The sequence below is a fragment of the Panthera leo genome, chromosome F2 (assembly GCF_018350215.1).
Source record: "Panthera leo isolate Ple1 chromosome F2, P.leo_Ple1_pat1.1, whole genome shotgun sequence".
NCBI lineage: Eukaryota > Metazoa > Chordata > Mammalia > Carnivora > Felidae > Panthera > Panthera leo.
In genome coordinates, this window is record NC_056695.1 from 57,817,131 (window position 1) to 57,845,118 (window position 27,988).

At 33.6% G+C, this 27,988-nt stretch overlaps 1 protein-coding gene across 3 annotated transcripts in view; it reads right to left on the reverse strand.

Moving 5' to 3' along the window:
- The window catches only part of CSMD3 (CUB and Sushi multiple domains 3), a 1,240,952-nt gene that overhangs the window by 1,084,832 nt on the left and 128,132 nt on the right, over positions 1 to 27,988 (reverse strand). For all 3 annotated transcript variants that reach the window (XM_042923788.1, XM_042923787.1, XM_042923786.1), the window contains exon 2: positions 17,734 to 17,956. In XM_042923788.1, the coding sequence (XP_042779722.1) occupies positions 17,734 to 17,956 (223 nt within the window). The remainder of the gene's footprint in view (positions 1 to 17,733; positions 17,957 to 27,988) is intronic.

Below are 27,988 nucleotides of genomic sequence, written 5' to 3' on the forward strand. Positions count from 1 at the left end.
CAATCATTCTAAAATTAGTGTAGTTGAAAAATGTAAACAAACATAACTAATGAGTTGTGCTATTGAAATTCAAACTTCAGTCTTTTTAAAATCTGTTTTTTATGAGTTTGAAGACATTGATCTTTTTGAGATTTAATTATCTAATAGGCATATTGGGAAGAATATCTGAAATGATATTATGAGAATTGTATATAAATAGCCTGACATAAAGTATGTATTCAGAAAAAAATCTACCTTTCTAATAGATACAGTATATCTGTAGCTTCTCTTAGAATATTATATATTAGCAAATTTAGATGAATTCACAAAGAATTCATCTGGGATGCCTAATTTAAAAATTCTATTTAGGGTTTTAGAATGCTGTATGTAATTTTCTGTTATTGAAAACATGATATTTATAAGAACATCTAGTTGCTTTATGTGAGAAAAGCCGTAGTTTGATTATGCCATTTTACAGATGAAAACATGAATGTTTATGGAGAGTGACTTGCAAAAGAAATATCGCTAGTTAGTGACTTATAACGCTATGTATAGTTTGCTTTTAAAATATCAGTGCTGTTTTTCTGAAAGCAAGCTAACGAAAGTAAACCTTTCACAGATTTGCTATAAAAGATTGAATAAATGTAATTCATGGAACAAAGCGTTTAAATTTGCTTGTTGACATCTTTTGTTTTATGATTTAACCCCTGTTTTAATGGTTTAATTTAGTCTGTTCTCCACTAAAAGCCACCTCGATTCTTTCTGGCAACATGCCTAGTATGAACAACAAATGATTGTGTATGCTCTTGAATCCTTGCCTTACTCAGATTTGAAAGAGTCTTTTATGTTGACAAAGAGTTCTAGAAACCCCGACTGTCCTTGAGATCTCTCCAATCATTAATTTGAATGCTCCAAAGTGAGAAATGATATCAAATGAGAAGAGTCATTAACTGCCTAAGGTGCATCAAAATTTTAATTGGTTTTTTTTTCCTAATTCACTTGCATGCCTTATGGTGATGCAATAAGTCTTTAGTGAATTAAAGTGTTGGAGAGGAGGACACTAGCCACAGTATAACATCCTTTTCAAGGATGTTCATAGGAAAACCCACTTCTACACTCAATTTTTGTGTTTTCTGAAGTCTGTATTTTTTACACAAGGCTATCACCAAGATCATCCATAGTTGGATTAGCAGTAAGCAAAATCCACATTGCCATTTGGAGATCTCATTAATATTATATATAAATAAGAAAAACCTAGTATTGCTTCTCTTTATTGAGTAAACAGTTATTAATATCATATGCAATCTACATATACATATACATACAAAAAAAACACATACAAATCATCTATGCCAGTAGGTCAAGCGCTTAGAGCCTCTGAATTTCATTATACAAGAGAGATAATCAGGATACAAGGACTGGTTGCAACTCTGAAGTCTTCAGAGGCAGGAGACTGGGTTGGGTTCTATCATCTAAATCAAACCTGACACGCTGAGATGGGGACTTGGGAGTAGAGTTAAATCAAGGATATACTGCCATACAAGTACTGCATACCCTATGGCCATTTGTTTCTATGGTCTAACAAGTCGTTTAGATATTTTCTAATTAATATTTGTGGGAAAGTTGTTCTCTACCTCAATATTATACTTACAGGAAAGACACAGATCATTGCATTGCAGTCTAAAGGGAAACAATTGGGATGAGGAGAGGTTTTAACATGAGTATTAGGAAGTTATATGGGAAATTGAGGAAGCAAAGGAGAGAAAAAGAGATAGGATTAATTATGTAAGAAGAGAACTATAGTGGTTGCTCAGGAATATTTATGGGGACACCACCAACATTTTCTGAAGGAGGAAGGTCAACCAATTGCACAAGTGGGAACTCAAGCTATAGATTGTTGTTTATTAATTTTAATTACTATTCATTATGTCTTACGCTCGTGGATTTTGTGGTTATGTCAAGAGTCTAGTGAGTGTGGGGCGTCTGGGTGTTTCAGTTGCTTGAGCATTGGCTCGTGATTTCAGTTCTTGATTTCAGCTCAGGTCCTGATCTTGCAGTTTATGAGATCAAGCCCTGCATCAGGCAGCATGGAGGCTGCTTGGGATTGTCTCTCTCTGCCCCTTTACTGCTTGCTCATGCACTCTCTTTATCTCAAAATAAATAAATAAACATTAAAAAAAAAGAACTTAATGAGTTCATAAAACTAAACAAGAAATTACAACAGGATATATATTATGTCTGTTATATTTATCCCTCACAGTACTGAGAAAAAAATATTGGGTAAATAAAATGATTTTCAATAACAATAAAGGAATGAAGTTCAGAGAATTTAATCACAGTAATGAAGTATATTTTATAACTACAACCAAGAAGGTATAAATTATAGATAATCACAAAGTAAAAAACAAACCAACTAAAGGGGTAGCTTTACAATAGAAATAGAAAAATAAGATAGATCTTCCTCTAGCAAAATTTAGTTGATCAAGTAGTCATTTTTAAAAGCTACTTGAAATATGTTTCATTGGAGCTGTGCTCAGCATCATCCAATATAATTTATTGAATTGTCAGTTCTAGGATTCCTTAATAGGTAGGCCATCATAATTCTTATTCACTATAATACCATAGGGAGTAAAATGAACATAGACTTCCTTACACTTCTGAGGTTTATCATAGACCTAAATATAAAGGCTAAAATTTCTAAACTTCAGAAGAAAGTGTAGGAGAATCTTTTTCTGTCATTTGTCAGACTAGAGAGAAAAACAAGATTTTAAAAATTAATAAATTGGATTTTATCAAAATTAAAAATTTCAGCTCATCAAAAGATGTGGAACAAAATGAAAAGCAAATTAAAATTGGAAGAAAACATTTGCAATGTATATATTTGTCAAAAAAATGGTATAAAGATTGAATAAGGACTCTTATAATTCAATAATATCAAGGCAAATCAAACATCCCAATTAAAAGCAGGCAAAATATTTGAACAGACATTTCATAAGACATATCAATAAATGCTCAATAAGCACATAAAAAAGTGCTTATAGCATTAGAATATGCTATAAGGAAATATAGGAAATGCAAAATAAAAACAGAATAAGATTGTCCACCTTGAATGTTGGCAATGATGTAGAGCAATCAGAACTCTTATACAATGATGGCAGAATATAAAATAGGACAACCACTTGAAAAACCTGTTTGGGGGTATTTTTATGATATGACACATAGATTTAACCAATAATCCAACAATTCTACTACTAGGTATTATTCTAAGACAAATGAAAATGCAATCACAAACTACTTCTATAGGAATATTGATTGCATCTTTATTCTGAATAGCTCCAAACTTAAAAATATCCAAACTTTCACTAACAGGAAAGTCAACAATTCATGGAATGAAATGTTACTCCACAACAAAAAGGAATAAACTGTTGACACAGCAATGTGATTGAATCTCAGAAACAATATGCTTAGAGAGAAAGCCAAATACAAAAAGTACATATTGTAGCAATCAATTTCTATGAACATAAATATTGAAGGGGCCAACTAATCCATGGTAAAGCAAATTAGTACAGTGGTTCCTTGGGAAGGTGTAGGGATTGACTGGAAAGGAATACAATAGGACATTCTGGGATGATGAAAACTTGTATGTTAATAGAGATGTGGATTACCTGAGTTTATGACTGTTTCACAAAACATAATTGTACACTTGAGATCTGAATATTGAGCTGTAGAAAATGTATGACCCAATGATGAATAAAGTTTTGATTCTAACATATATTAACTTAATTCAAAATTCTCATTCTATTTAGTCAACAATGAGAACAAGATGTGCATATGTAAATATATATGCTTTAAGTTTTTCTCTATTGGTTTAGGACCATTATCTGAGAAGTAAAAGAATTGTTTAGGAAAAATGAAATGATTTTGACAGACTCACGTAATTATTTAGATGTCGCATTGTTTAACTTTAAAAAAGACTTTTGTTCTTCACAATCCCGTTATATTATCAAGTGTGTAACTTGGTGAATTTGAAAATTTCAAAAATGAATTTTTATGATATGGTTTTGATTATCTGAATATTTAATTTGCTGAGAATGGACATAGGCAATATTTATTTTCATAATGATGTTCTCTTACAGTTTAAAATTTAAACCCTAAATCACTAAGTAATACATATCAGAAAAATATTCTTGAAATTTGGAAGAGATAAAGGAACCAGAAAAAAAACTAGTTTTTTTCTATGGCCTGTGGGTATTCAAGGTAAAAATCTTATAAATCAAAGACTAGTAAAAAAAGGGAAAAACTCATCACACCCCATTACCATGAGAGAATCACAGATGTCATTTTGGTATAAATCTTTCCCAGTTGATAAATAAACAAACAGATATAAATGCACAAGCTATCTTTTATTATTATACATGCTGTTTTGCGGTCTTTATTTTTATTCTATCCAGTAATATATTGTGAACCCTTTTCCACCCATAAAAAATTCATATAAGATTTGGTATCTAATTGCTACATTTTGTCCCATGGTTATTAATCATTCTCTATAATAAGACATTCATGATTTTGTTATTTAAACAAAGCAGCAAACAAAAAATCTGTATGTAATTTGGGGAGCGAGATGTTTATTTTATTTATTTATTCATATTATAGTTAATAATTATTATTTATGAATAATATAATTTATTTATGATAAACTCCTGGATACCTAATGCAGGACAACCTAATGCTGTTGTCTTTCAGAAACAGTTTATAGACTGATATTACCACTACTCATGCAGGAAAGTACCTAAATATCTTCACCAATGCTGTTTACAGTTGTTTAGGTCTTAGTTTTATACTTGAAAAATATTACATTGCTACCTACTTTTGTTTTTTTTTATTTTTACTAGTTTCTTATTTTATATTAGTGATTTAACCTTTTTCATTTTGTAAAAAGTTTACATTTTGTAAACTCCCTGTGCATATATTTTTGCACATTTCCATTTATATGACTATAATTTTCATATTTTTAAAAGTTATTTAAGTACATCAAGACTTCGTATCTTATACATCTTGAAACTTATGTTCCATGATAATTAAATATTTATTTTCTTTGAAGTATATTGTGATCATAGAAAATTTATTTATTCATGTTATCACATCTTGTAATCTCTTTAGTTTTTATTAAGTTTTATAATAACAGGAAACCTCTCTCTTCCCTCAATAGCTTCTATATTTCATCTTTCGTTTGGCTGAGTTGATATAAAGTTTGTTCCAAATTCTTTCTACTCTTAAATCAGCCAATACCATATCCTTTAATTATTGTTATACATTTTTATTTTACAGTTTAGTTTAAACTTTCTATTCCTATATTTAAATATTTTCCTGGTTATTCATGTGATTGATGAACTCATATATCATTTTTTTCAAGCAAACCAACATACACTAGGAATTTTGAATGAAATTGTATTATAACTTCAAAAAATAAGAGCTTTACAAAATGTAGTCTCTTTTTTTATTTCAAAATTTAATCTTTGTTCCCATAAATATAGTGTGGCTATCCATTTTCCACTAGTGGCTTTCAGCACTAGAATACAAAATTTTTTATCATAAATGTTCTGCATAACATTGAGTTCATATCAACATTTCACTAATTTTGCTGCTATTTGTAATATATTTGTGAGTTTTCTAAATGATGGTTGATGAGATAGTGACTCTAATCAACACACTTAATTTTCTTTGTATATTTCCAGTAAATTATCTAAGTTTTCTATATATACAATCATAAGATTTATAATCAATTAAAATTTGGTATCTTTTTTCAGTAGTTTCATACATATTTCTGTATGTTTATATCATTTGATTTTTGATAATTTATCCTCCTCAGTTGTAATTATAGCTTATACTTCCCTTTTCTCTGATTTTAATGGCAAAGAAGTTATAATTATATTGTCCTTAAAACCATATAAGCAAAACTGACCATCTATATGCCCTCTTTAAGGAGCAGCTGAAGTTAGCCATGAGGACTAATGCACAGCAAAGTTAAATAACACTAATGCACAGTGTTATTTAATTTAAGAGATTAAGAGATATTCTATATTATATTTTGGGATCATCTCTTTGGTTTTGTTATAAGAGTACTATCAAACCTACACTGTCAAAAATTTCATATGATTTTGGCTCCTATAAAGCTAATTACATCTTTCTTCCTTTGAATTATTGACAATGTGAATATTATCTATTATTATTAAGCCACCCCAACATTTCTATGGTGATTATGTATTATTCTCTGATTGGAGTTTTATGTTATGCTGATGTGTGTTTACCTGTTAAAGTGCTGGTAGCAGCATATCAGAGATATAAAAGATTTGTATGTCATTAGGGTTCAGGAAAATTTTCAGATATTGAGAATTTTCCATTTCACAAGAATTTAAATAATTCACTTCAAAAAATATTCATAAAAATACATTTTGAGCAGTTATACTGTTATCTATTTTAATTTTCTCAATAGTTTTTGTATTCTTCACTCCTTTTAAATATAAAAAACATCACTATTTTAAGTAAAATAATTTTTTCTTAAAATGGGATGGAATAGAGTTGTGTATAATAGTGTTGCATATTATGTAACTCATTATTCATGTGATACCTACTTATTTCACAGAATTCACTATATCAAAAAACAGTAACTTTTTGTTAGTTGTAGACAGTGTGGTTTCCACAGAGCAGCTTAAAGTGATCATTTCAGATTATAAAATATAACAGGGTCATGGTTTGTGGTAATTACAAAAAGGTGACCTTACTGGTTGGAAAAAATTGCAAAAGGTCCCCCTTATTATGAATGTATTGTAAAATATGTCTTCTTTCCCCACACTGACATAGTACCCTGGGTTGGGGTAGGCGCATGACCTTGGCTGAAGTAACACAGGCTGGATTGCTGGCTCCAGGGCCTGACAACTTTGTGCAGTGTACAAAACTGACTATGTTGGTGATGGCCCAAGTTACATCATGTCACATCAATACTTAAAACTTTCTGATGGCCTTTAGTTCACTCAAAAAAACCCAAAAAACCAAAAAAACAAAACAAAACAAAACAACAAAAAACAGTCTTTAAAGTGGTCTGCCAGACTCTAGTGGCCTTGCCCTATTACATCACTTCTCAGGCCTCATTGTGTACTCATCTTCACACGCATGATCCAGAATTAGGATATTGCACTTGTTGTTCTTTTTCCTTGGAAATCTGTCACTTCCATCATCTCTTCCCAGCTCTCTCTGATTCCATTCAACTTGGCCCTGCCATTTAGAATGGCAAATTTGAGTGACATCATCATGGCAGAATAAAATTTTTCTACTCTCTTCCCCTAAAGAACACTGATTTAGATAATTGTCCAAGGATGAGAGACCATTTGTAGAAGTCCAAGAATCCAGCAGAGGTGTTCCAGCACATCACTGAAGCAAAAAAAATTAAGATTGGATGCATTAAAGATGATAACAGGAATAGTTTCATGTTATCTGTGTTATTCTTTCCTCAAGATAACACAGCTGAGCCTTCTCAGCCTTTGATTTCTTTCATGGGAGAAGTGAGAATATGTGAGTGAAAGCCCAGATGTCCCCAGAATATTTGGGGACAGAGATCAGCTGGGAGCTTGGAAGATATGGCTCTCAGAGGCCACAGAGGTAGGTAGAGTCTACTTATTGCATCATGGACTCCATCAGGAAGCCTTCCCATGAGCTGCTCAGGATGCCTCACCTACAGATGTTCCACCTGACCCGTGCACCTGCAGCACTCCTCACACCTCCACCAAACTGACCCACAAACCATGATAAATTCTCTGTGTGTGCTTCTGATGGCACTGAGGGCAAGTCTTTGCATATGGCTAGTGAATATATGCAGGAAGCTGCTTTCCTTTCAGGCCTGGGAGAAATTATTAAAATGAGCACTTAGCCCCACCCTGCAGAAAGCAAAAGTGAGGCTGTCATCACCTGGCCTTGCTTTGAAAAATTGAGAGAAGGTACACAAGAATAAGAATTTCACCACAAGAGAGAACAAGAAGAGTAGGGAAACAAATGCAGTTGAGAACATTAGAAGGAATGGACCAAGCAGAAGAAAGAACCTCTGATGTAGAAGACAGGTCCTTTGAAATTATCCAGCGAAGAACAAAGAAAAAAGAATGAAATGAGTGAAGAAAGCCTATATAAACTATGGGATACCTTACGTGACATATAAATATATATATATACATATATATACATATATATATGTATATATATATATCCAAAAGAAAAAAGGAAAAACTTATTTAAATATTATTTTTTAATGTTTTAAATGTTTTATTTATTTTTGAGAGAGAGAGAGAGAGAGAGTGCGAGTAGGGGAGTGGCAGAGAGAGAGGGAGACACAGAATCTGAAGCAGACTCCAGTCTCTGAAACTGTCAGCATAGAGTCCAACACAGGGCTCGAACCCATGAACCATGAGATCATGACCTAAGCTGAACTTGGACACTTAAATGACTGAGCCATTCAGGTGCCCAAGGAAATAGCTTATTTAAAGAAGTACTGGCTGAGAACTTCCCAAATCTGAGGAGAAATTTTGACACCCAAGTTCATGAAGCTAATAGGTAATCTTAAAATTTCAACCTCAAACAGCATTTCTCTGAGACACAGAATAAAACTGTATAAATCAAAGAAAAGGAATTTTAAAGCAGCAAATAAAAAAATCCTCATACAAAAGGATACCCACATTGGGGTGCCTGGGTGGCTCAGTCAGTTAAGCGTCCGATTTCGGCTCAGGTCATGATCTTGCAGCTTGTGAGTTCGAGCCCTGCATCTGGCTCTGCGCTGACAGCTCAGAGCCTGGAGCTTGCTTTGGATTCTGACTCCCTGTCTCTCTGCCCCTCCCCTGCTCATACTCTGTCTCTCCCTGTCTCAAAAATAAATAAACATTAAAAAAATTTTTTTAAAGGATACCCACATAAAGCTATCAGTAGATTACACAGCACAAGTCTTGAAGACCAGGAGAGAGTGGAATGATAAATGCCAAGTGCTGAAAGAAAACAAAACAGAACAAAAACAAAACCAAAAAAACCTGCTAATCCAAGAATACTATACTAGGCAGTTATCTTTCAGATAAAGGGACATAAAGATGTCCCCAAGAAAACAAAACCTGAGATGTTTACCACTACACCTGGCTTACAAGGAGTTCTGAAAAGAGTTCTTCAAACTGAAATGAAAGGATGCTAATTAGTAACATGAAGAATTACGAAAATGCACAACATTCTGCAAAACATAAGTATATAGTTAAATTTATAATACTTTAATATTGTAAAATGGTTTTACCAGTGTAAAGACTTAATTAATTCTCATCTCTAATTAAGAGTTAACTGTAGTAAAAGGTAACGGACCAAAGTATTACAAATAAATATAGTTGCAATGATTTGTTAATGGATATGTAATATTAACACCTCTGCTACTCCCTGTGGTTTGTGTGTGTGTGCCCGGGGGGGGGGGGGGGGGGGCTTGTGACATCAAAAACATAAAACGCTGGGGAGGGGATTGAAAGGATAGAGTGTTTATATGCAACTGAAGTTGTCATTAGCTTAAAATACACTACTGTGTGTATAAGATATTTTAAGTAAGCCACATAGTAATTAATCAGAAAGCAAAAACCTACAGTTGATACACTAAAGATAAAGAGAAGGGAATCAAAACATACCACTATGGAAAATTTTCAATTCACAAAGGAAGACAAAAGAGAGAGGATCAAAGGAATTACAAAAAAGTCAGTAACAGTTAACAGAACAACAGTCCTAAGTACGTAGCTACCAACAATTATTTTAAATAATGGATTAAATTCTCAAAGCACAAGGCATAGAGTGGCTGAATGTGTAAAAAAGAAGACCCAACTGTATGCTGACTACAACAAATATACTCAGTTTAAAAATACACATAAACTTAAGGTGAAGCAATAGAAAAAAGTATTCTCTGGGAATGAAAACCAAAAGAGACCAAGGTTAGCTATTTTTATATTAGATTAAAATGGAGGTTAAGTCAAAACTGTAGTAAGAGGCAAACAAGGTCATTTATAATGATAAAAGAGTAAATACATCAAGAACATATAACAATGGTAAATATATACACAATCTCTGAGTACCTAAATATATTAAGCAAATATAACAGATCTGAAAGGAGACATACACTACAACACAATAATAGTAGGAGACTTCATTACTCACTTTCAACAATAGATATTCAGACAGAAAAACGTTAAGGAAATACTGGACTTGACCTATACTTTAGATCAAATGGAGCGACCAGACATACAGAGAACACTCCATCCAATGGCAGAATACACATTCTTCTCAAGCATACATGAGATACTCTCTAAGACAGATAATAGGTTAAGTCACAAAACAAGTCAATAAATTAAAAAAACATGAAGATCATATTAAGTATGTGTACTTATTAAAATACATATTAAGTATTTTATTTTCAAATAAAATAATATGAAACTAGAATTCAATAACAGGAGCAATGCTGGAAAATTTACAAATAAGTGTAGCACACTCCTGAAAAATTGATGGGTCAGGAAGAAATCAAAAGGGAAATTTAAAAAATCTTGAAACAAACAAAAATGGAATCACAGTATACCAAAACTTATGAGCTAAAGCATAAGCAGTTCTAAGAGGAAGTCATAGTGACAAATGCCTACATTAAGAAAGAAGATCTCATATAAACAACCTAAATTTACATCTCAAGGAACTAGAAGAAGAAAAACAAAGCAAGCCCAAAGACTATCAGAAGGAAGAAAATAACAAATTTCATAAGATAAATAAATGAAGGGCTCCTGGGTGGCTCAGTGGGTTGAGCGTCTGACTCTTGATATCAGCTCGTGTCATGATCACATGGTTCATGGGATCAAGTACCACATTATGCTCTGTGCTGAGTGGAGCCTGCTTGGGATTCTCTTCTCCTTCTCCTACTACCCCTTCCTTGCTGAAACTCACTCACTCTCTCTCTCAAAATAAAGAAATAAACATTAAAAATGAAATAGAGACTAGAAGCACAACAGAAAAGATCAACAAAACTTAGAATAAAACTTAGGTTTTCTGAAAAGATAAACAGAATTGACAAAACTTTAGTTGGACTAAGAAAAAAAAGCAAAAATTCAAATAAAATCAGAAATGAATAAGGAAACATTATAATCAATACCACAGAAATTCTAAAGATTGTAAGAAACTATTATGAACCATTATTCCCCAAATAATTGGATAACCTAGAATAAAATTTCTGAATAAAAGCCCATAACGGGATGGTTTCACTGGTGAAATCTACCAAGCATATTAAGAATTAAAGCAAAACCTTTTATACTTTTCCAAAAATTTGAAGAGGAGGGAACACTTCCAGATTTTATGAGGCCACCATTACTCTGCTATCAAAGCCAGATAAGGATACCATAAGAAAAGAAAACTACAGGCCAATAACCCATATGAATATAGATGCAAAAATCTCAACAAAATAGGAATTTAGCAAACTAAATTCAAAGGCACATTAAAAGGATTATACACCATGATTTATCCCTGGGATGCAAAGGTATTTTCATATATAGAAATTAATCAGTGTGTTATACCACATTAATATCATGAAAGATAAAAATTTATAATCATTTCAGTAGATACAGAAAAATCCATTTGACAAAATTTAACATGTACTCCATGATAAACATTATTAACAAATTAGATATAAACATAGAATAGACATAACTCAAATAATAAAGGACAACCCCACAGCTAATGTCATACTCAATGATGAAAAGTTTTCCTCTAAGTTGTGAACAAAACAAGGTTGTCCACTCTTACCACTTGTATTCAATATAATATTGGAAGTCCTAGACAGAGCAATAAGGTAAGAAACATAAATAAAAGGCATCCAAATATGGAAGGAAAATGTAAACCTGTCTTTGCATATGATAATGATCTTATAAACCGAAAATCCTATAGACCCCATCACCCTGTTAGAACTAATAAACTAATTCAGTAATGTTTCAGATAACAAAATAAAAAGTCAGTTGCATATGTATACCCTAAAAATGAACTCTATGAAAAAGCAATAAAGGAAACAATAGCTTTACCCTAGCATCAAAAACAATAAAATACTTTGGAACCAATTTAACCAAGGAAGTGAAATACTTGTACACAAAAACTATAACTTTGATGAAAAGAAAAATTATAGAAGATACAAATAATTGGAAAGCTATCCCTTGTTCATGGATCAGAAGAATTGGTATTATTAAAATGTCCATAATACCCAGAGTTCTTCCATCTCAAAATTCCAATGGCATTTTTCAGAGAAATAGGAAAAAAAAATCTTCAATGTGTATAACCCACAAAAGACCCTGAATTGCCAAAGCAATCCAGTAAGAACTATAAGAAGAATAAAGCTTAAGCTTCCAGATTTTGAACTTGCAAAGCTACAGTCACTAAAACAATAAGGAACTGGCAAAAACAAAACAAACACACACACACACACACACAAAAAAAAACAGAAAACAGACACATAGACCAATGGAATAGAATTAGAGAGTCAAGGAAGAAACCAACCCCCACACACAACCAAGTAATACTGGTAAGTGAGCCAAAAAAACCAATGGGGAAAAGATAGTCTCTTTAATAAACTGTTCTAGGGAAACTGGATAAACATATGCAAAAGAATGAATTAGATCCCTTTCTTATTCCCAAATAATCCGATCAAAAATGGTCAGAGGAGGGGTGCCTGGGTGGCTCAGTCTGTTGAGCCTTTGACTTCGACTAAGGTCATGATCTCAGGGTTTGTGGGTTTGAGCCCTTCATTGGGCAGTGTGTGGACAAAAAAAAATGGGCAGATGACTTGAATAAACAATTTGTCAAATAAGTCACACAGTGCTCCATAGATAAATGAAAAGTTACTTGATATCACTAAATCATCAGAGAAATGCAAATCAAAACTACAATGAAATATCACCTCACACCTGTTGAAATGATTATTATCAAAAAAGACAAGAGATAACAAGTGTTAGTGAGGATGCCAAAGAAAGGGAACACTTGGGCACTGTTGGTGGAAATGTAAATTTGTTCAGCCACTATGGAAAACACCATGGATATTCTTCAAAAAATTCAAAATAGAACTACCATGTGATCTAATTTTCCACTTCTAGATACATGTCCAAAGGAAATGAAGTCACTATCTTGAAAAGATTACATTATCATGTTCATTGCAGCTTTGTTTACAATAGTTAAGAGGTGGAAACAACCTAAGCATCCAAGGATGGATGAGAAGTCCACCAGTAATACTATACAATATCACTTATATGTGAATTCTAAAAAAGCCAAATTCAGAGAAAGAGAGTAAAATGTTTCCAGGGATGGGGGTTGGGAAAATGTGAAGATTTTGGTCAAATGTTACAAGTTAACAGTTATAAGATGAAAAGTCCTGGGCATCTAATGTATATCATGTTGATTATAGTTAACAGTAGTGCATTTATATACTTGACATTTGCTAAGAGAACAAATCATAAATATTCTCACCACACACGGTAATTATGTGAGATGATAGAGGTGTTAACCTTATTGTGGTAATCATTTCACTATATCTATATCTATACCTATATATCTATATCTTTATCTATACCTATATTATATCTATATTAATATCTATCTCTCTATATATCTCAAATTATCATGTTGTACACCTTAATCTTACAAGATGTTATATGTCAGTTATTTCCATTAAACTGGAAAAAATTGAAGTCAACTCTCCCAACACTACCTCTCCCCCTCAGCTGGATTTCTGTTACTGTACCGCAGTTGTTTATATTTACTGCCTACCTTCCCCAGTAAGAGTTTTTATATGTTCACACTTACCTGAATTATATATACCTTTTACTTTTAACATTATTAGCATTCATGAAAATTCTTGTAATTTAAGAAGATAAAATTCATGTCATGGGTATTTCTACACTATGACTATGACTTTATGATAACTACCTCCTTTTTTCAATGACTTTAGAAGTTATTTATTTAGAAAATTAAGCATTTTTAAAACTTAACTTTTTAATGTTTATTTATTTTTGAAGAGAGAAAGAGAGAGGAGGAGGAGGAGGGGCTGAGAGAGAGGAAGAGAAAGAATTCCAAGCAGGCTCCTCGGTTCAGAGCCCGATGTGGGGTTGAACTCCTAAACCATGAGATCACGAGCTGAGCCAAAACTAAGAGTCGGGCACTTAATCCACTGAGCCATCCAGTCATCCCAAAACTTAACTTTGTTTTTTAATTTTTTTTTTCAACGTTTTTTATTTATTTTTGGGACAGAGAGAGACAGAGCATGAACGGGGGAGGGGCAGAGAGAGAGGGAGACACAGAATCGGAAACAGGCTCCAGGCTCCGAGCCATCAGCCCAGAGCCTGACGCGGGGCTCGAACTCACGGACCGCGAGATCGTGACCTGGCTGAAGTCGGACGCTTAACCGACTGCGCCACCCAGGCGCCCCTAACTTTGTTTTTCAACAGTAAAATAAAAAGTGTGAATAGGAGCATTTTGACAGTGTGACCTATGTTGTCTGTTGACTGGTCCCAGCATTCTTCATGTCACTTTCTACAACTGAGGTTGGAACAAAATGCTGTTTTTCTGTAATACTTTTTACCTAGGGATGGTGATATGAGGTTGTTATCTCAGTTAAAGCTAATGCTGTTATCTGAATTACTTATGAAAGAAAAAAAAAAACATATCTCGTAGTAGGAGAATAATTAAATGAATTATAGTATAATTAAATGTAAGCATCTGATAATTTGATGCTAACAAAAATTCTAGTCACATGTGAAGTGGATGTATTTTAATGTAGGGAGATTGAATAAGGACATAAATAGCATAAGTAGGATGACCCTGAACATATAAATACATCTCATAGGATTAAAAAGATTTTTTAAATTTTTGGCATAATTTTCTTATTTAGAAAATACGGTATTCACATAAAAAGTAAAGAAAGCTAAGAATTACTTTCATGCATCAAGTAAACCAAATTGTTTCAAATACACCAGCCTCTTAATGGAGACCTATGAAGAAATTCTCTAATGGTGTGTTGCTTCAAGTACTACATTTAGCCTGCAATATCAATTTTTATTTAATAAATTAAAAATTCACAGGATAACAAACAGGATCATCAAAAATTGGAGTGTTAGATAATATTTTGAACGTATGAAATTGTGTTTGTCAAATCCAATGTGCCTCTCTATTTATACAAGCAAGAATGACAAGACCTACAAAGCATCTTTTCTGCATTATTGCAAGGCAAGTATAACAAGCCATTACAAAGTATCTATTGGAGCTCATGGAAAATAACAAAATATAAGTATCAATTTCCGAAAGATAGAGAACAGCAGACATACCCTAATGGCATGTATTAAGTGAGAACGGAGAGAAACAAAAAGCAAGAAAACGTGAGTGAAACAGACAGACACAAAAATAAATCAAACTGCCAGCAGCAGTTTCAGCTTCTAATCAAACAGCAGACATTGTATATAAACAGTCTGGAAGATGCTGTAGGTTACACACTGGGTTTTTTTCTCCCTAGTCTTGCTATTTAAAATCAGCTGTAACATTAGGTTTAAGCATGAACACCAGTGGATGCATTATGCATCCAACTGTGAGCAAAATGGTATAGAGTACATATTAGAGGAGAATCTATAAAACAAATACCATGAATAAGTTTGTAATTTATTTTTTGGTTTATATCTTTATATGTTATGTATGTTTAAAAATATTGGTTTTTATTATTTATCTTATTTGTTAAATTTTGTCAAAGGAAAAATAGACTTTATATCAATACATAAACCATGGAAATTATATATATTATTTGTGAATTATATATTTGAATTTTGTTTCTTTTTTTAACAAGCTTAAGCTCTGAACTGAGACAATTCTGGGTTATAGTGATGATCCTCCCTCTTGCTACTTTCAACAATTAACCTTGGGCAAGTAATGTAAGACTCATTTTGCTAATTGTAAAACATTGATGATAGAAATCTTTCCACATTGTTTGAGAAGTTAAATAATATAATGAATACAAAATACTTAGTAGTGTCCGGTACGGGTACTTAATAAATACTAAGGGTTAGACTTACAGAGCATTCATTACATTGTAGTACACATAGAATCTCTGCAAATTAAATGCTATTATTCCCATTTACAAATTGGGAAAAAATGAATGAGAAGAAAAAAACTGATTTTCCCCATCTGACAAGGTCTTTTAACTTCCCAGAGGCCACAATTATTTCTTTTAAAAAAAGGAGCAGAGATAAAATAAAAATGTGTTTTCTCATTTTCAAGGGGATCTGGAGAGAATAGACACTTAGGCAAACCATACTATCAGCGATTTTATAGTTAGAAACTACCAGATAGCACTGAGCGCTTCATTTCTTTTTTATATTTACACCAATTACATATTAACATGCTGCTGCTGTAAAGAAAATATACACAAGTCTTTGTCATTTTATTTTTATGTACATCATTTTAGCAGGCTGGAAACTCTAAGAATTACCTTTGTTACTCTCTTTTAGCCTGTAATCTGATTGGATGTATATAGATGACAGCAGATACCTACCCGCCTCACCCACACACTCTCTAGTGTACATAGTGCTGTGTCATTAACAGAAGGCATTGCGTTTTTAATGATATTGGCCATGATGATGAAATAACTCTGTGAGACATGTCAGCTTTTCTGTATATTCTTAAACAGATATTAAAAGACTTTGTGTAAAGGGAAGAAGAAATTGGAAATACTCAGTAAATGGATGTATAGAAAAAAGCAAACAAACAAAACCCTCATCAGTAACCAATTTAGTGACCTTTTCTTTGCATAGTCATGCTGTTTGAAACAACTGAGGCATTTTTAACTATCATTCTGAGTGCACACATAGCCAAGTATGTAAAGACTCTTTAATCTTAGAGTTTATTGACTTAGATTATTTTGGATTAGAAGTTCAAAAACAGTTTACTACAGTTAAACATAATTACACACATTAGTTAAAATCTAGGACTAGATGAGATATGTTATATCTGGTAGTTTGAACTTGGTTGAATTAGAGTTGATCTATATTTAAAAGGAGTTTTTGCTAAGACAGCAAAAATTTCTCACATATTTAGATACTCTATTTTTCAAAAAGAAATTTTGAAGAATCACTTAAATGACAGGGTGCCAGCTAATGTCCACACCTGTTTTATCGAGTAGCTTATAAATAAATAATTTCCTTTGTATGGACAAATGTAAATTTCCCAGTTGGTGACATTAAAGGGTCGACTTTTCAGATATTTAGATTTTATAAACCATACATATTTTATAAAATTAATGTCTTTTTATATGAATATTGATTTTTAAGTATTTCTGCATATTGTATATTAAAATTGGGTAGCCACATTACATGGTATGCTTTCACTTTTATCAAAAGTTATGCCCATAAGTAATGACACCTGAAAATAAGCACTTAACAAAAATAAAATACCTTTAACCAATCTAAAAAGGTCACAATTCAATTTACATTCACTTTTTTGAGAGATAATATTAATATAGTATTATGAAGTCAGAGACACTGAACTAATTTGTTCATGAGATGATATATTTCCAAATTAACAATAATTAAATAGTGAATATGACTTTAATACAATTGTACCACAAATGTTAAGCACCCTGTGTGAAATAACATTTTACCCATAACATATTTCCCTCCATTCTTCCATTCAAATCACACTAACCTTGTCCTAAAGTTTGTAGGATGAGGATGTCCATCATATAAGGATAAGTAGTCATATTCTTCTTCTAGAGCAAATGACTGAAAAACAATTTGTATTCTATTTCGTTCTTCTGCTATTATTACCCATGTACAGTTTGCACCATTTGGATATCCATATGGAAAACCAGGGCTTTCTATAGTGCCATTAAGTCCTTTTAAAGTTCCACCACATGTATAAATAAATCCTGCAACAAAAGACAAATAAACAGATATTAATATTATATAAAGCACAAACAATTCAGGAGATAGATAATTTTGAAAAAGCCTTTTGTTTTTCCAAGACCTATGTTAACATAATTTTGTAAATGGCAAGAGCTAGGTGAATTACCTAATTTTATTTTTTAAAAAGATAAGACATAACAAACAAAATATTAAAAAATTTGCCATTTATCATGCATCTTGTGGCTAGTAATTATAAACCAGTCAATGAAGTAAAATTCTCCACACATCATTATCCATTTCGTGATCCAACAGACAAAGTCTTGAACATGATACCTTCCCTGAAGTAGTTTCCAGTCTAATTTTAGAAAACTATAAACAACATTAAAAATTTAATGATTTTAGCATGCATTTTGGGTCTTAAAAATTAACTCCACTTTGGGGCGCCTGGATGGCTCAGTCGGTTGAGCGGCCGACTTCGGCTCAGGTCACGATCTCACAGTCTGTGAGTTCGAGCCCCGCGTCGGGCTCTGTGCTGACAGCTTGGAGCCTGGAGCCTGTTTCAGATTCTGTGTCTCCCTCTCTCTGACCCTCCCCCGTTCATGCTCTGTCTTTCTCTGTCTCAAAAACAAATAAACGTTAAAAAAAAAATTAACTCCACTTTTTCTTGGTGTAGCATGCTAAGTTTTTTTTAATGTTTATTTATTTTTGAGAGAGAGAGAATGGAGGAGGGGCAGAGAAGTGGGGGGCAAAGGATCTTCAGCGGGCTTTGTGCTAACAGAGAGCCTGATGTGGGGCTTGAACTCAGGAACCGCAGTATCATGATTTGAGCCCAAGTTGGACACTTGATCGACTGAGCCACCCAGGTGCCCCAGCATGCTAACTTTTTTCTGTCCATATCTCTAGCATGTAGCCAGTGTGCCTTAGGAAAATCCTTCCCACCCTTGTACCAGGAGGATAAATGGTTCAGATCTAAAAAAACACTCTATGTAATCATTCAATCTTTGACCAGCATAGCTGGCTCAAGTTTAAACACAATCCTTAGCTAACCGTATCTGAGTGAAACCTAATGTTGGGGAGAAAATATATTGAAAATTTGAATCCTGGGCAACAGACAGCAGACATCTTAAAAACTTCTATAATTCTATAGGAGTTCTAATTTTATGGAAGATATAAATTTTTGATAACTTGACTCTTGGAGACACCTAGAAAACTGAATATGTTTCTCAAGAAATTATGAATATGTACTAGTCTGTAGTCATATTGGGTAATGTTTAACTCTAAAATTTTTTTTTCATGAACTTCTATACTTTATTTTTTTTTCAATATATGAAGTTTATTGTCAAATTGGTTTCCATACAACACCCAGTGCTCATCCCAAAAGGTGCCCTCCTCAATACCCATCACCCACCCTCCCCTCCCTCCCAACCCCCATCAACCCTCAGTTTCTTCTCAGTTTTAAGAGTCTCTTATGCTTTGGCTCTCTCCCACTCTAACCTCTTTTTTTTTTTTCCCTTCCCCTCCCCCATGGGTTTCTGTTAAGTTTCTCAGGATCCACATAAGAGTAAAAACATACGGTATTTGTCTTTCTCTGTGTGGCTTATTTCACTTAGCATCACACTCTCCAGTTCCATCCACGTTGCTACAAAAGGCCATATTTCGTTCTTTCTCATTGCCCTGTAGTACTCCATTGTGTATATAAACCACAATTTCTTTATCCATTCATCAGTTGATGGACATTTAGGCTCTTGCCATAATTTGGCTATTGTTGAGAGTGCTGCTATAAACATTGGGGTACAAGTGCCCCTATGCATCAGTACTCCTGTATCCCTTGGGTAAATTCCTAGAAGTGCTATTCCTGGGTCATAGGGTAGGTCTATTTTTAATTTTCTGAGGAACCTCCACACTGCTTTCCAAAGTGGCTGCCCCAATTTGCATTCCCACCAACAGTGCAAGAGGGTTCCCGTTTCTCCACATCCTCTCCAGCATCTGTAGTCTCCTGATTTGTTCATTTTGGCCACTCTGACTGGCGTGAGGTGATATCTGAGTGTGGTTTTGATTTGTATTTCCCTGATAAGGAGCGACGTTGAACATCTTTTCATGTGCCTGTTGGCCATCCGGATGTCTTCTTTAGAGAAGTGTCTATTCATGTTTTCTGCCCATTTCTTCACTGGGTTATTTGTTTTTTGGGTGTGGAGTTTGGTGAGCTCTTGATAGATTTTGGATCCTAGCCCTTTGTCCGATATGTCATTTGCAAATATCTTTTCCCATTCTGTTGGTTGCCTTTTAGTTTTGTTGGTTGTTTCCTTTGCTGTGCAGAAGCTTTTTATCTTCATAAGGTCCCAGTAATTCACTTTTGCTTTTAATTCCCTTGCCTTTGGGGATGTGTCGAGTAAGAGATTGCTACGGCTGAGGTCAGAGAGGTCTTTTCCTGCTTTCTCCTCTAGGGTTTTGATGGTTTCCTGTCTCACATTCAGGTCCTTTATCCATTTTGAGTTTATTTTTGTGAATGGTGTGAGAAAGTGGTCTAGTTTCAACCTTCTGCATGTTGCTGTCCAGTTCTCCCAGCACCATTTGTTAAAGAGACTGTCCTTTTTCCATTGGATGTTCTTTCCTGCTTTGTCGAAGATTAGTTGGCCATACGCTTGTGGGTCTATTAACTCTAAAATTTATACAATGCTAGCAATGAATCTAGACTAGTCTTCAGTCGATTAAAGCTTGGATCCATGGTTGCAGAAGTTCTGATAAGAACTTCTTTGCTTTGGTATCATTTCCAAATCTGTGGGTTGTACATGAAGCTTATGTGCCATGAAGCTGTAAGTCCAAGATACTGAGCTAATTTGGGGGAGAGAACACTGTAGTACCCAAAGTGTATGTATTTGGAACTGTATATAGAAATACAGGAAATTTGGGGCTCCTCTCTCTGAGAAGGAAAGAGTATATGATATACAGGTCTGGATATTTTTGAAAAATAAGAGGAAACATGCATGAAAGATAGGAAGCCAAAGTTGTAGATTGTGGCAGACAGGGACTGATTTGGGATGGTGTACATTCATTCCTCACTTTTTTTTCTCTTGAGTTTTTTTTAATGTTTACTTATTTATTTTGAGAGAGAAAGAGTCAGCAGGGGAGGGGCGGAAAAAGGGAGACAGAGAATGCCAAACAGGCTCTGCGCTGTCAGAACAGAGCAACATGGGGCTGAAAACCACAAACCATGAGATCATGAGATGATCCGAAATCAAGAGTTAGACATTCAATTGACTGAGCCACCTAGGCACCCCGTTCCTCAGTCTTTTCACAAGTGCACCTTGCTTTTGCTAGGGGATCTACTTCTCTACCAAACAAGTATGCTTTAGAGTAGCTGGTTCTACTGACTTCTAGTGGTGAGGCTCAGGGAGGGATTAATCTGTATAACTCTATCCTCCTACCCATATTTACTTCAGGAATCTACTCTGATTATCTCCATTCATGGCTAAGTCTTAAACCTGGGATATTCAGTATTGATACAAAGTACTGTTCTTGGGATTTTTTTTTTTGACTTTTAAAAGAAGTTGGATAAGGTAGAGGTGTTTAAAAAATCAATATTTGTGTGTATACATATATTTTTGCTCAGGCACCAAAAGTCAAATAGGGCATTTTATGATTTTCAAAAATAAAAAAAAAAAAAAAGGAGAAAGGTCCCTTCTAAATTGCTTCTTGCAGAGCAATTACTTTGAAGCCTTAGGTTAATTAGCTATCACCCATTTCTATTAGTTTTCTGCCTGAACAGCTTCCAATTTGAACTTCATAACTAAATGCAAGCATGAATCCCTTTAGCTACAATCTGATCTATGGGCTGTTTTATATATTCTCAAGCCCCATAACCCTGATGGTTTTAGAAAAAGGACATATGTCCTGAAATAACATGCTCAGCTTTGTCCACTAATTCTCCAAGTCCCTGCTGATTCATACATTTCAGTTCCTTTCCTTTCCTTTTCTTGAGGTGAATTAAGAATTACACCTATTTTTAATTTTTATCTGTGTTCTTCATTTTATTTTCATTTTTGTTTCTACGTTTGATTAAACACCACATGATTCAGAATAATGAAGTGCATTTGCCAACAATATGTTTATAATATCCACCCTCCACCCCCCCCCCCCAAATCAGCTTAGTGTGTATCTTTCTAGACCATTTCTGGGCAAATGCAGATATATGCATATTTCTATGCCATATATATATAACAAATTGAGTCAGTCATATTCTGCATAATTTTCTGAATCTTTTTGTTTATATCTATACAGTATCACTTATAATCTTCTGGAATATAAGTATACTTATGTTGTATACGTGTATACTTCTACAATCTTTCTTAATGATGACATAGCTATATGGCATATGGTATGCCTGTACTTTAATGTATTTAATGTATCTCTTATTGGCAGCTTTAGTCTTTGTGGTTTCAAAGGCACAAAGAACAACTTTGGATGCATATCCTAGTGCACATGTGTGATATATACTTAAGATAGAATTCCAGAAATGGGAGTGCTGGATTTTAAATTTAGGTAGACGCATCCAAACTATCCTCCATGAATGTGAAAATTTCTACTGCTATCACCAGGTTATGAAGTATTTTCAACTTCTAGCTTCAATTTTGGCAACACTAGATTTTTTACAAGGCAAAAAAAAATTATCTTATTATTTTATTTGCATTTCTTCTGGTAACTATATATCAAATATCTTGTTCTTTGCTTCGCATTCATTCATAATTCTTTTATTAATTACCTTTCCATAACCTTCACTTATTTTTAATGGATACTGTACTATTTTTAGTTGTATTTTAGGATACAATTGCTTAGCTCTCTGGTTATTCATTGGTAATCCATATTTGCCTTTCATACATACATTTCTAAATTAAATTACTTTGATTATTCATTATAGCTCGTTGCTCTCATAATTTCACAACTCCTTTTTGCTGTTTATAGTACATGTGAAGCTTTGATGATATTTCTTCAACTTCTGTTCATCTATTCATCGTGTATGTCATGCCTTAGGGATAAAATGATTAAAAGGACATTATTCTAACCTGTCTTCAAGGAACGGACAAACTGCAACATGAGACAGCATGGAAATGCAAATCATTATTATTATAGAATATGGTAAGTGCTATGTTTGGGATAAGAACTTACTGCTGTGAGAATATATGGAAACAAAACTTAATCTAGGTAATTCAGTACATGTTTATGGAAAACCCATCTCAAAAATTGACATTGCAACATTCTATAGATTCAGTCTTCAACAGATTCTGAATGCCTTATGTTGTATTTTTCACACCTTAACTTTCCACTTAAAGAGTCAGTTTATACTTGAAAAATAACTAAAATTTGCATGATTTGGGTCACATAGTCAGCAAGAATTTGGTTAAGAATACAGATTTTTGAGCATCTTTTCATATATCTGGTGGCCATCTGGATGTCTTCTTTAGAAAAATGTGTATTCATGTCTTCTGCCCATTTCTTCACTGGATTATTTGTTTTTTGGGTGTTGAGTTTGAGAAATTTTTTATATTTTGGATACTAACCCTTTATCTTTTATGTCATTTGTAAATATCTTTTCCCACTCGGTTGCCTTTTAGTTTTGTTGATTGTTTCCTTTGCAATGCAGAAGTTTTTATCTTGATGAGGTACCAATAGTTGATTCTTGCTTTTATTTTCCTTGCCTTTGGAGACAGGCTGAGCAAGAAATTGCTGCTGCTGAGGTCTAAGAGGTTGTTGCCTGTTTTCTCCTCTAGGGTTTTGATGGTTTCCTGTCTCACGTTTAGGTCTTTCATCCATTTTGAGTTTATTTGAGAAGGGCACTTGGGATGAGCACTGGGTGTTGTATGTAAGCAATGAATCACGGAAATCTACCCCCCAAACCAAGAGCATGCTGTATACACTGTATGTTAGCCAACTTGATGATAAATTATATTTTAAAAAAAGAATACATATTTTTAAACTGTTCACCTGTTATTCTTTCATGTCATACTTTACCTTTTTTGTACAGATAGAAACTATAATGATTCTACAGTATTTTATAATATTTTAAAATTTATTTTGTTTTCTTTTATGCTAACCAAGATCTGTGGCATTACAAGAAACACACTTGTGTTTACCTTTCATTTTTTTCCACACTTGTGTTTATCTACTGCAATTGGGCTCTTGTGCCCAATTATATTGAATGACTTTTTTTTTTATCACCTAGAGTTCACAATTTTATTGAAACACAGCATTTGTATGATAAAGCTTGTAAAGTAAAGAACTTAATGGTAGCAATTAACCTTTTTTTTATTATGATAAGTAACACATAATATGAAGTCTATCCTCTTATCAATTTTGAAGTGTACAGTATTGCTAACTGCAGCACAATGCTGTACAACAAGCAGATCTCTAGAACTTTTTCGTCTTGCATGAACGAAACACTATACCCAGTGAAAAATAAATCTTAATTTACCCATCTTTACACCATGCTACTTTCTTCTGCAGGAATTGGACTATTTAAGATACCTCACATAAGTAGATACATGCAGTATGTGCCCTTCTGTGACTAAACTATTTCACTTAAAGTGTCCTCAAGGTTCATCCATGTTGTAGTGTATGACAGGATTTCCTTATTTTTTTTAAAGCTGATTTCCATGGTAAATACATACCTCATTTTCTGTATCCATGTACCCTTCAATGGAAATTCAGATTGTTTCCATTTCTTGGCTACCATGAATAAAGTTGCAATGAATATAGGAGTGCAAATATCTCTTTGAGATCCTGATTTTAATTATTCTGGATAAATACCAGAATTGGGATGGTTGGATTATATTGTAGTTCTATTTTTGATTTTTTGAGTTCTATTTTTAATTTTATTTTAAACATTAAAAATTTTAATACTGTCTTACTTAGTACCTGCCCCACTACCAGTAAATATTTCATATCAGGTGAAGTGTGTGAGTGAGTGTGTGTGTGTGGGTGTGTGTGTGTGTGTGTGTGTGTATGCGTGTATGCATGGCTGGGTGGGCAGCTGTGTTTAAGTAATGAGTGAATTCTAAGTTGTCAAATCCATGTATGTGGAGTTGTTCATAGTATGCCCTTATTCTCCTTTTGATGTCGGTAGGGTCTGTAGTATATCCCCTCTTGTATTCCTAATATTAATAATTCGTGTTTTTTTCTCATGTTTTCTTTGTCAGTCTTGCCAGTGCTTTACCAATTCCGTTGATCTTTTCAAAGAACAAGAATTTTGTTTCATTGATTTGTTTTTTCTCTATTACTTTCTCTACTCTGTTTTCAAATTTTCACCTTTCATTTTATCGTTTACTTTCTTCCATTTGTTCTTAATTTAGCTTTTTTCTTTTTCTTTGTTGTTAACATGGGAGTATATATTATTAAGTTGAGACTTTTCTCTTTTCCAAATGCATGCCTTTGATAGTATGTTTCTCAGTACTACCTTAGCTGTATCTCACACATTTTGATATGTCTGTATTTTCATTTTTTTCAGTTTAATGTATTTTTAAATTTCCTTTGAATTTTCCTTTTCAAGCCATGGCTATTATAGACAAACATTGTTTAGTTTTCAAATGTTTGGGGATTTTCTGTTAAGTTTGATAGTGATTTCTAGTTTGACTCCATTGTGATCAGAGAACATACTCTAGATGATTTTAGTTCAAATTTATTTAAGTTTTATTGCCCAGGATATAATCTGCCTTAATATATGTTCCTTGGATATTTGAAAAAAAAATGTGTATTCCTTTTTTGTGAATAGAACCTTGTCTAAGTGTTGATTACATCTCATTAGTGGATACTTTTTAGTTCTTTCCTACCCTTGCTAACTTTCACCCACAGGCAAGGTGTCCTTTTTCTCTAGCTGCCTACAAGACCTGTTTGTCTTCAGTTTAATTATAATGTACACGGTATGAATTTCTTTGTGCCTATCCAGTTAGTTTACTTAGCTTTTTAACCTGTAGGTGTATGTCTCTTTCCAAATTTGGGAAATTTTCAGTCATTATTTCCTTAAAGTATTTCCTTAGCCCTATTCTCTCTCCTTTCATGACTCCAGTGACACATGCTAGATCCTTTATTTTATTCCCACAGGTCCTTGGTACTCTGTTCATTTTTAGTTTTTTTAGTCTACTTTCCTTCTGTTGTTTAGCTTAGGTAAATTTTTTCTACTTCAGTTTCTTGTTTTGTTGTTGTTGTTGTTTTGTTTTGTTTTTTCTCTGTTCCCTCCATTCTCTGAGCCTACCCATTGATCTTTTCATTTCGGTTACTGTACCTTTTTGTGTGTGATATTTTTATTTGACTCTTCTTTTTATGTTTTATTTCTTTGTTGAGACTTTTATTTACTGACACTTAAATTTTTTATGTTTTAACTGTTTGCATTGTTTGTTGAATTTTTTTTATTGTGGCTTTATTTTTTTAAGTGTATTTATTTATTTTGAGAGAAACAGAGACAGTCCGAGTGGGGGAGGGGCAGATAGAATCTGAAGCAGCCTCTGCACTGCCAGCGCGGAGCCTGAAGTGGGACTCCAACCAAGGAACCAACTGTGAGGTAATGACCTGAGCTGAAACAAAGAGTCACATGCTTAACTCACTGAGCCACCCAGGTGCCCCTTATTGTGATGGCTTTAAAATATTTGTCAGATAATTCTAAAATCTCTGTCATGTGGTGTTGGTATTCATTGCTTTTTTTCATTCAGTATGAGATCTTGTTGGCTTTTGGAAAATAAAAGATTTTTTTTCTTGCAACCTGGATAATTTCATTTATGTTATGAGATTCTGATTCTTATTTAAATCTTCTCTTTAACTGGCTTCTTCTGAGACTGTCCCAGCTAGGAAAGTGCTTGTGGATAGAACCTCAGTACAATCTGCTGGAAAGAGAAATCTATTTTCTGATCTGCCCATTAATAACTAAGGGAGTAGTAGTAGTATAAATACGTGATGCTGAACTTCCTTACCTACCCTAGTCCTCCCCTTTACCTCCCCTCTACCTCCCCTTTACCTGCACCACCCCAGCAGGAAGCAGTGAAGAACCCTGTTCTATGAAGTGGGTGTGGAAATCCAGATCCTTTAATATCAAGGTCAAGCCATTACAAACAGAGAGGATCCCTTTATGCAATTGTTCTCTCTCTTTCTAAACTCTATGATTATCATTTTATTCTTCCACATATACTTCCTTTCACTGTTTTCTCTTGGAAGGTGTATAATATATGGCACATGTTCAAATGAATTGGGAGATCTAAAGAACCAACTTTTTTTTAGATACAGCAAAGGACAACAATAGATGTAACAAATATTTAAAATGTGTTTAACTGGCAAGACCACATCATTTTCATGGCTGCACAATATTCCTGTGTGTGTGAGTGTGTGTGTGTGTGTGTGTGTGTGTGTGTATCTTACTTTTCCATAGGTTGCTTCCATAACTTGGTTATTGCAGATAATGCTGCAATAAATGTAGGGGTGGATAAGAATTAGTGTTTTGGTTTTCTTTGTGTAAATTCCAGTTGTGGAATTACTGGATCATACAGTGTTTCTATTTTTAAAATTTTGAGAAATCTCCATACTGTTTTCCACAGTGGCTGTATCAATTTACATTCTCAGCAACAGTGCACAAGGATTCCCTTTTCGCCACATCCTTACCAACACTTATTATTTCTTGTCTCTCTCTCTTTCTCTGTTTGTTAAGCCATTCTGACAGGTGTAAGATGATACCTCATTGAGGTGGTTTTGATTTGCATTCCCCCGATGATGAGTGACGTTGAGCATCTTTTCATGTGTCTATTGGCCATCTGGTTGTCTTACTTGGAAAAATGTCTACTCAGGTCCTCTGCCCATTTTTAAATCAGATTATTTTTTGGTGCTAAATTGATTAAGTCCTTTACATTTTTGGATATTAATCTCTTATTGGATATATCATTTGCAAATATCTTCTCCCACTCAGTACATGGCCTTTTTGTTTTGTTGATGTTTTCCTCTACTGTGCAAAAGATTTTTATATTCATGTAGTCCCAATAGTTTATTTTCACTTTTATTTCCCTTGCCTTAGGAAATGTGTAGAA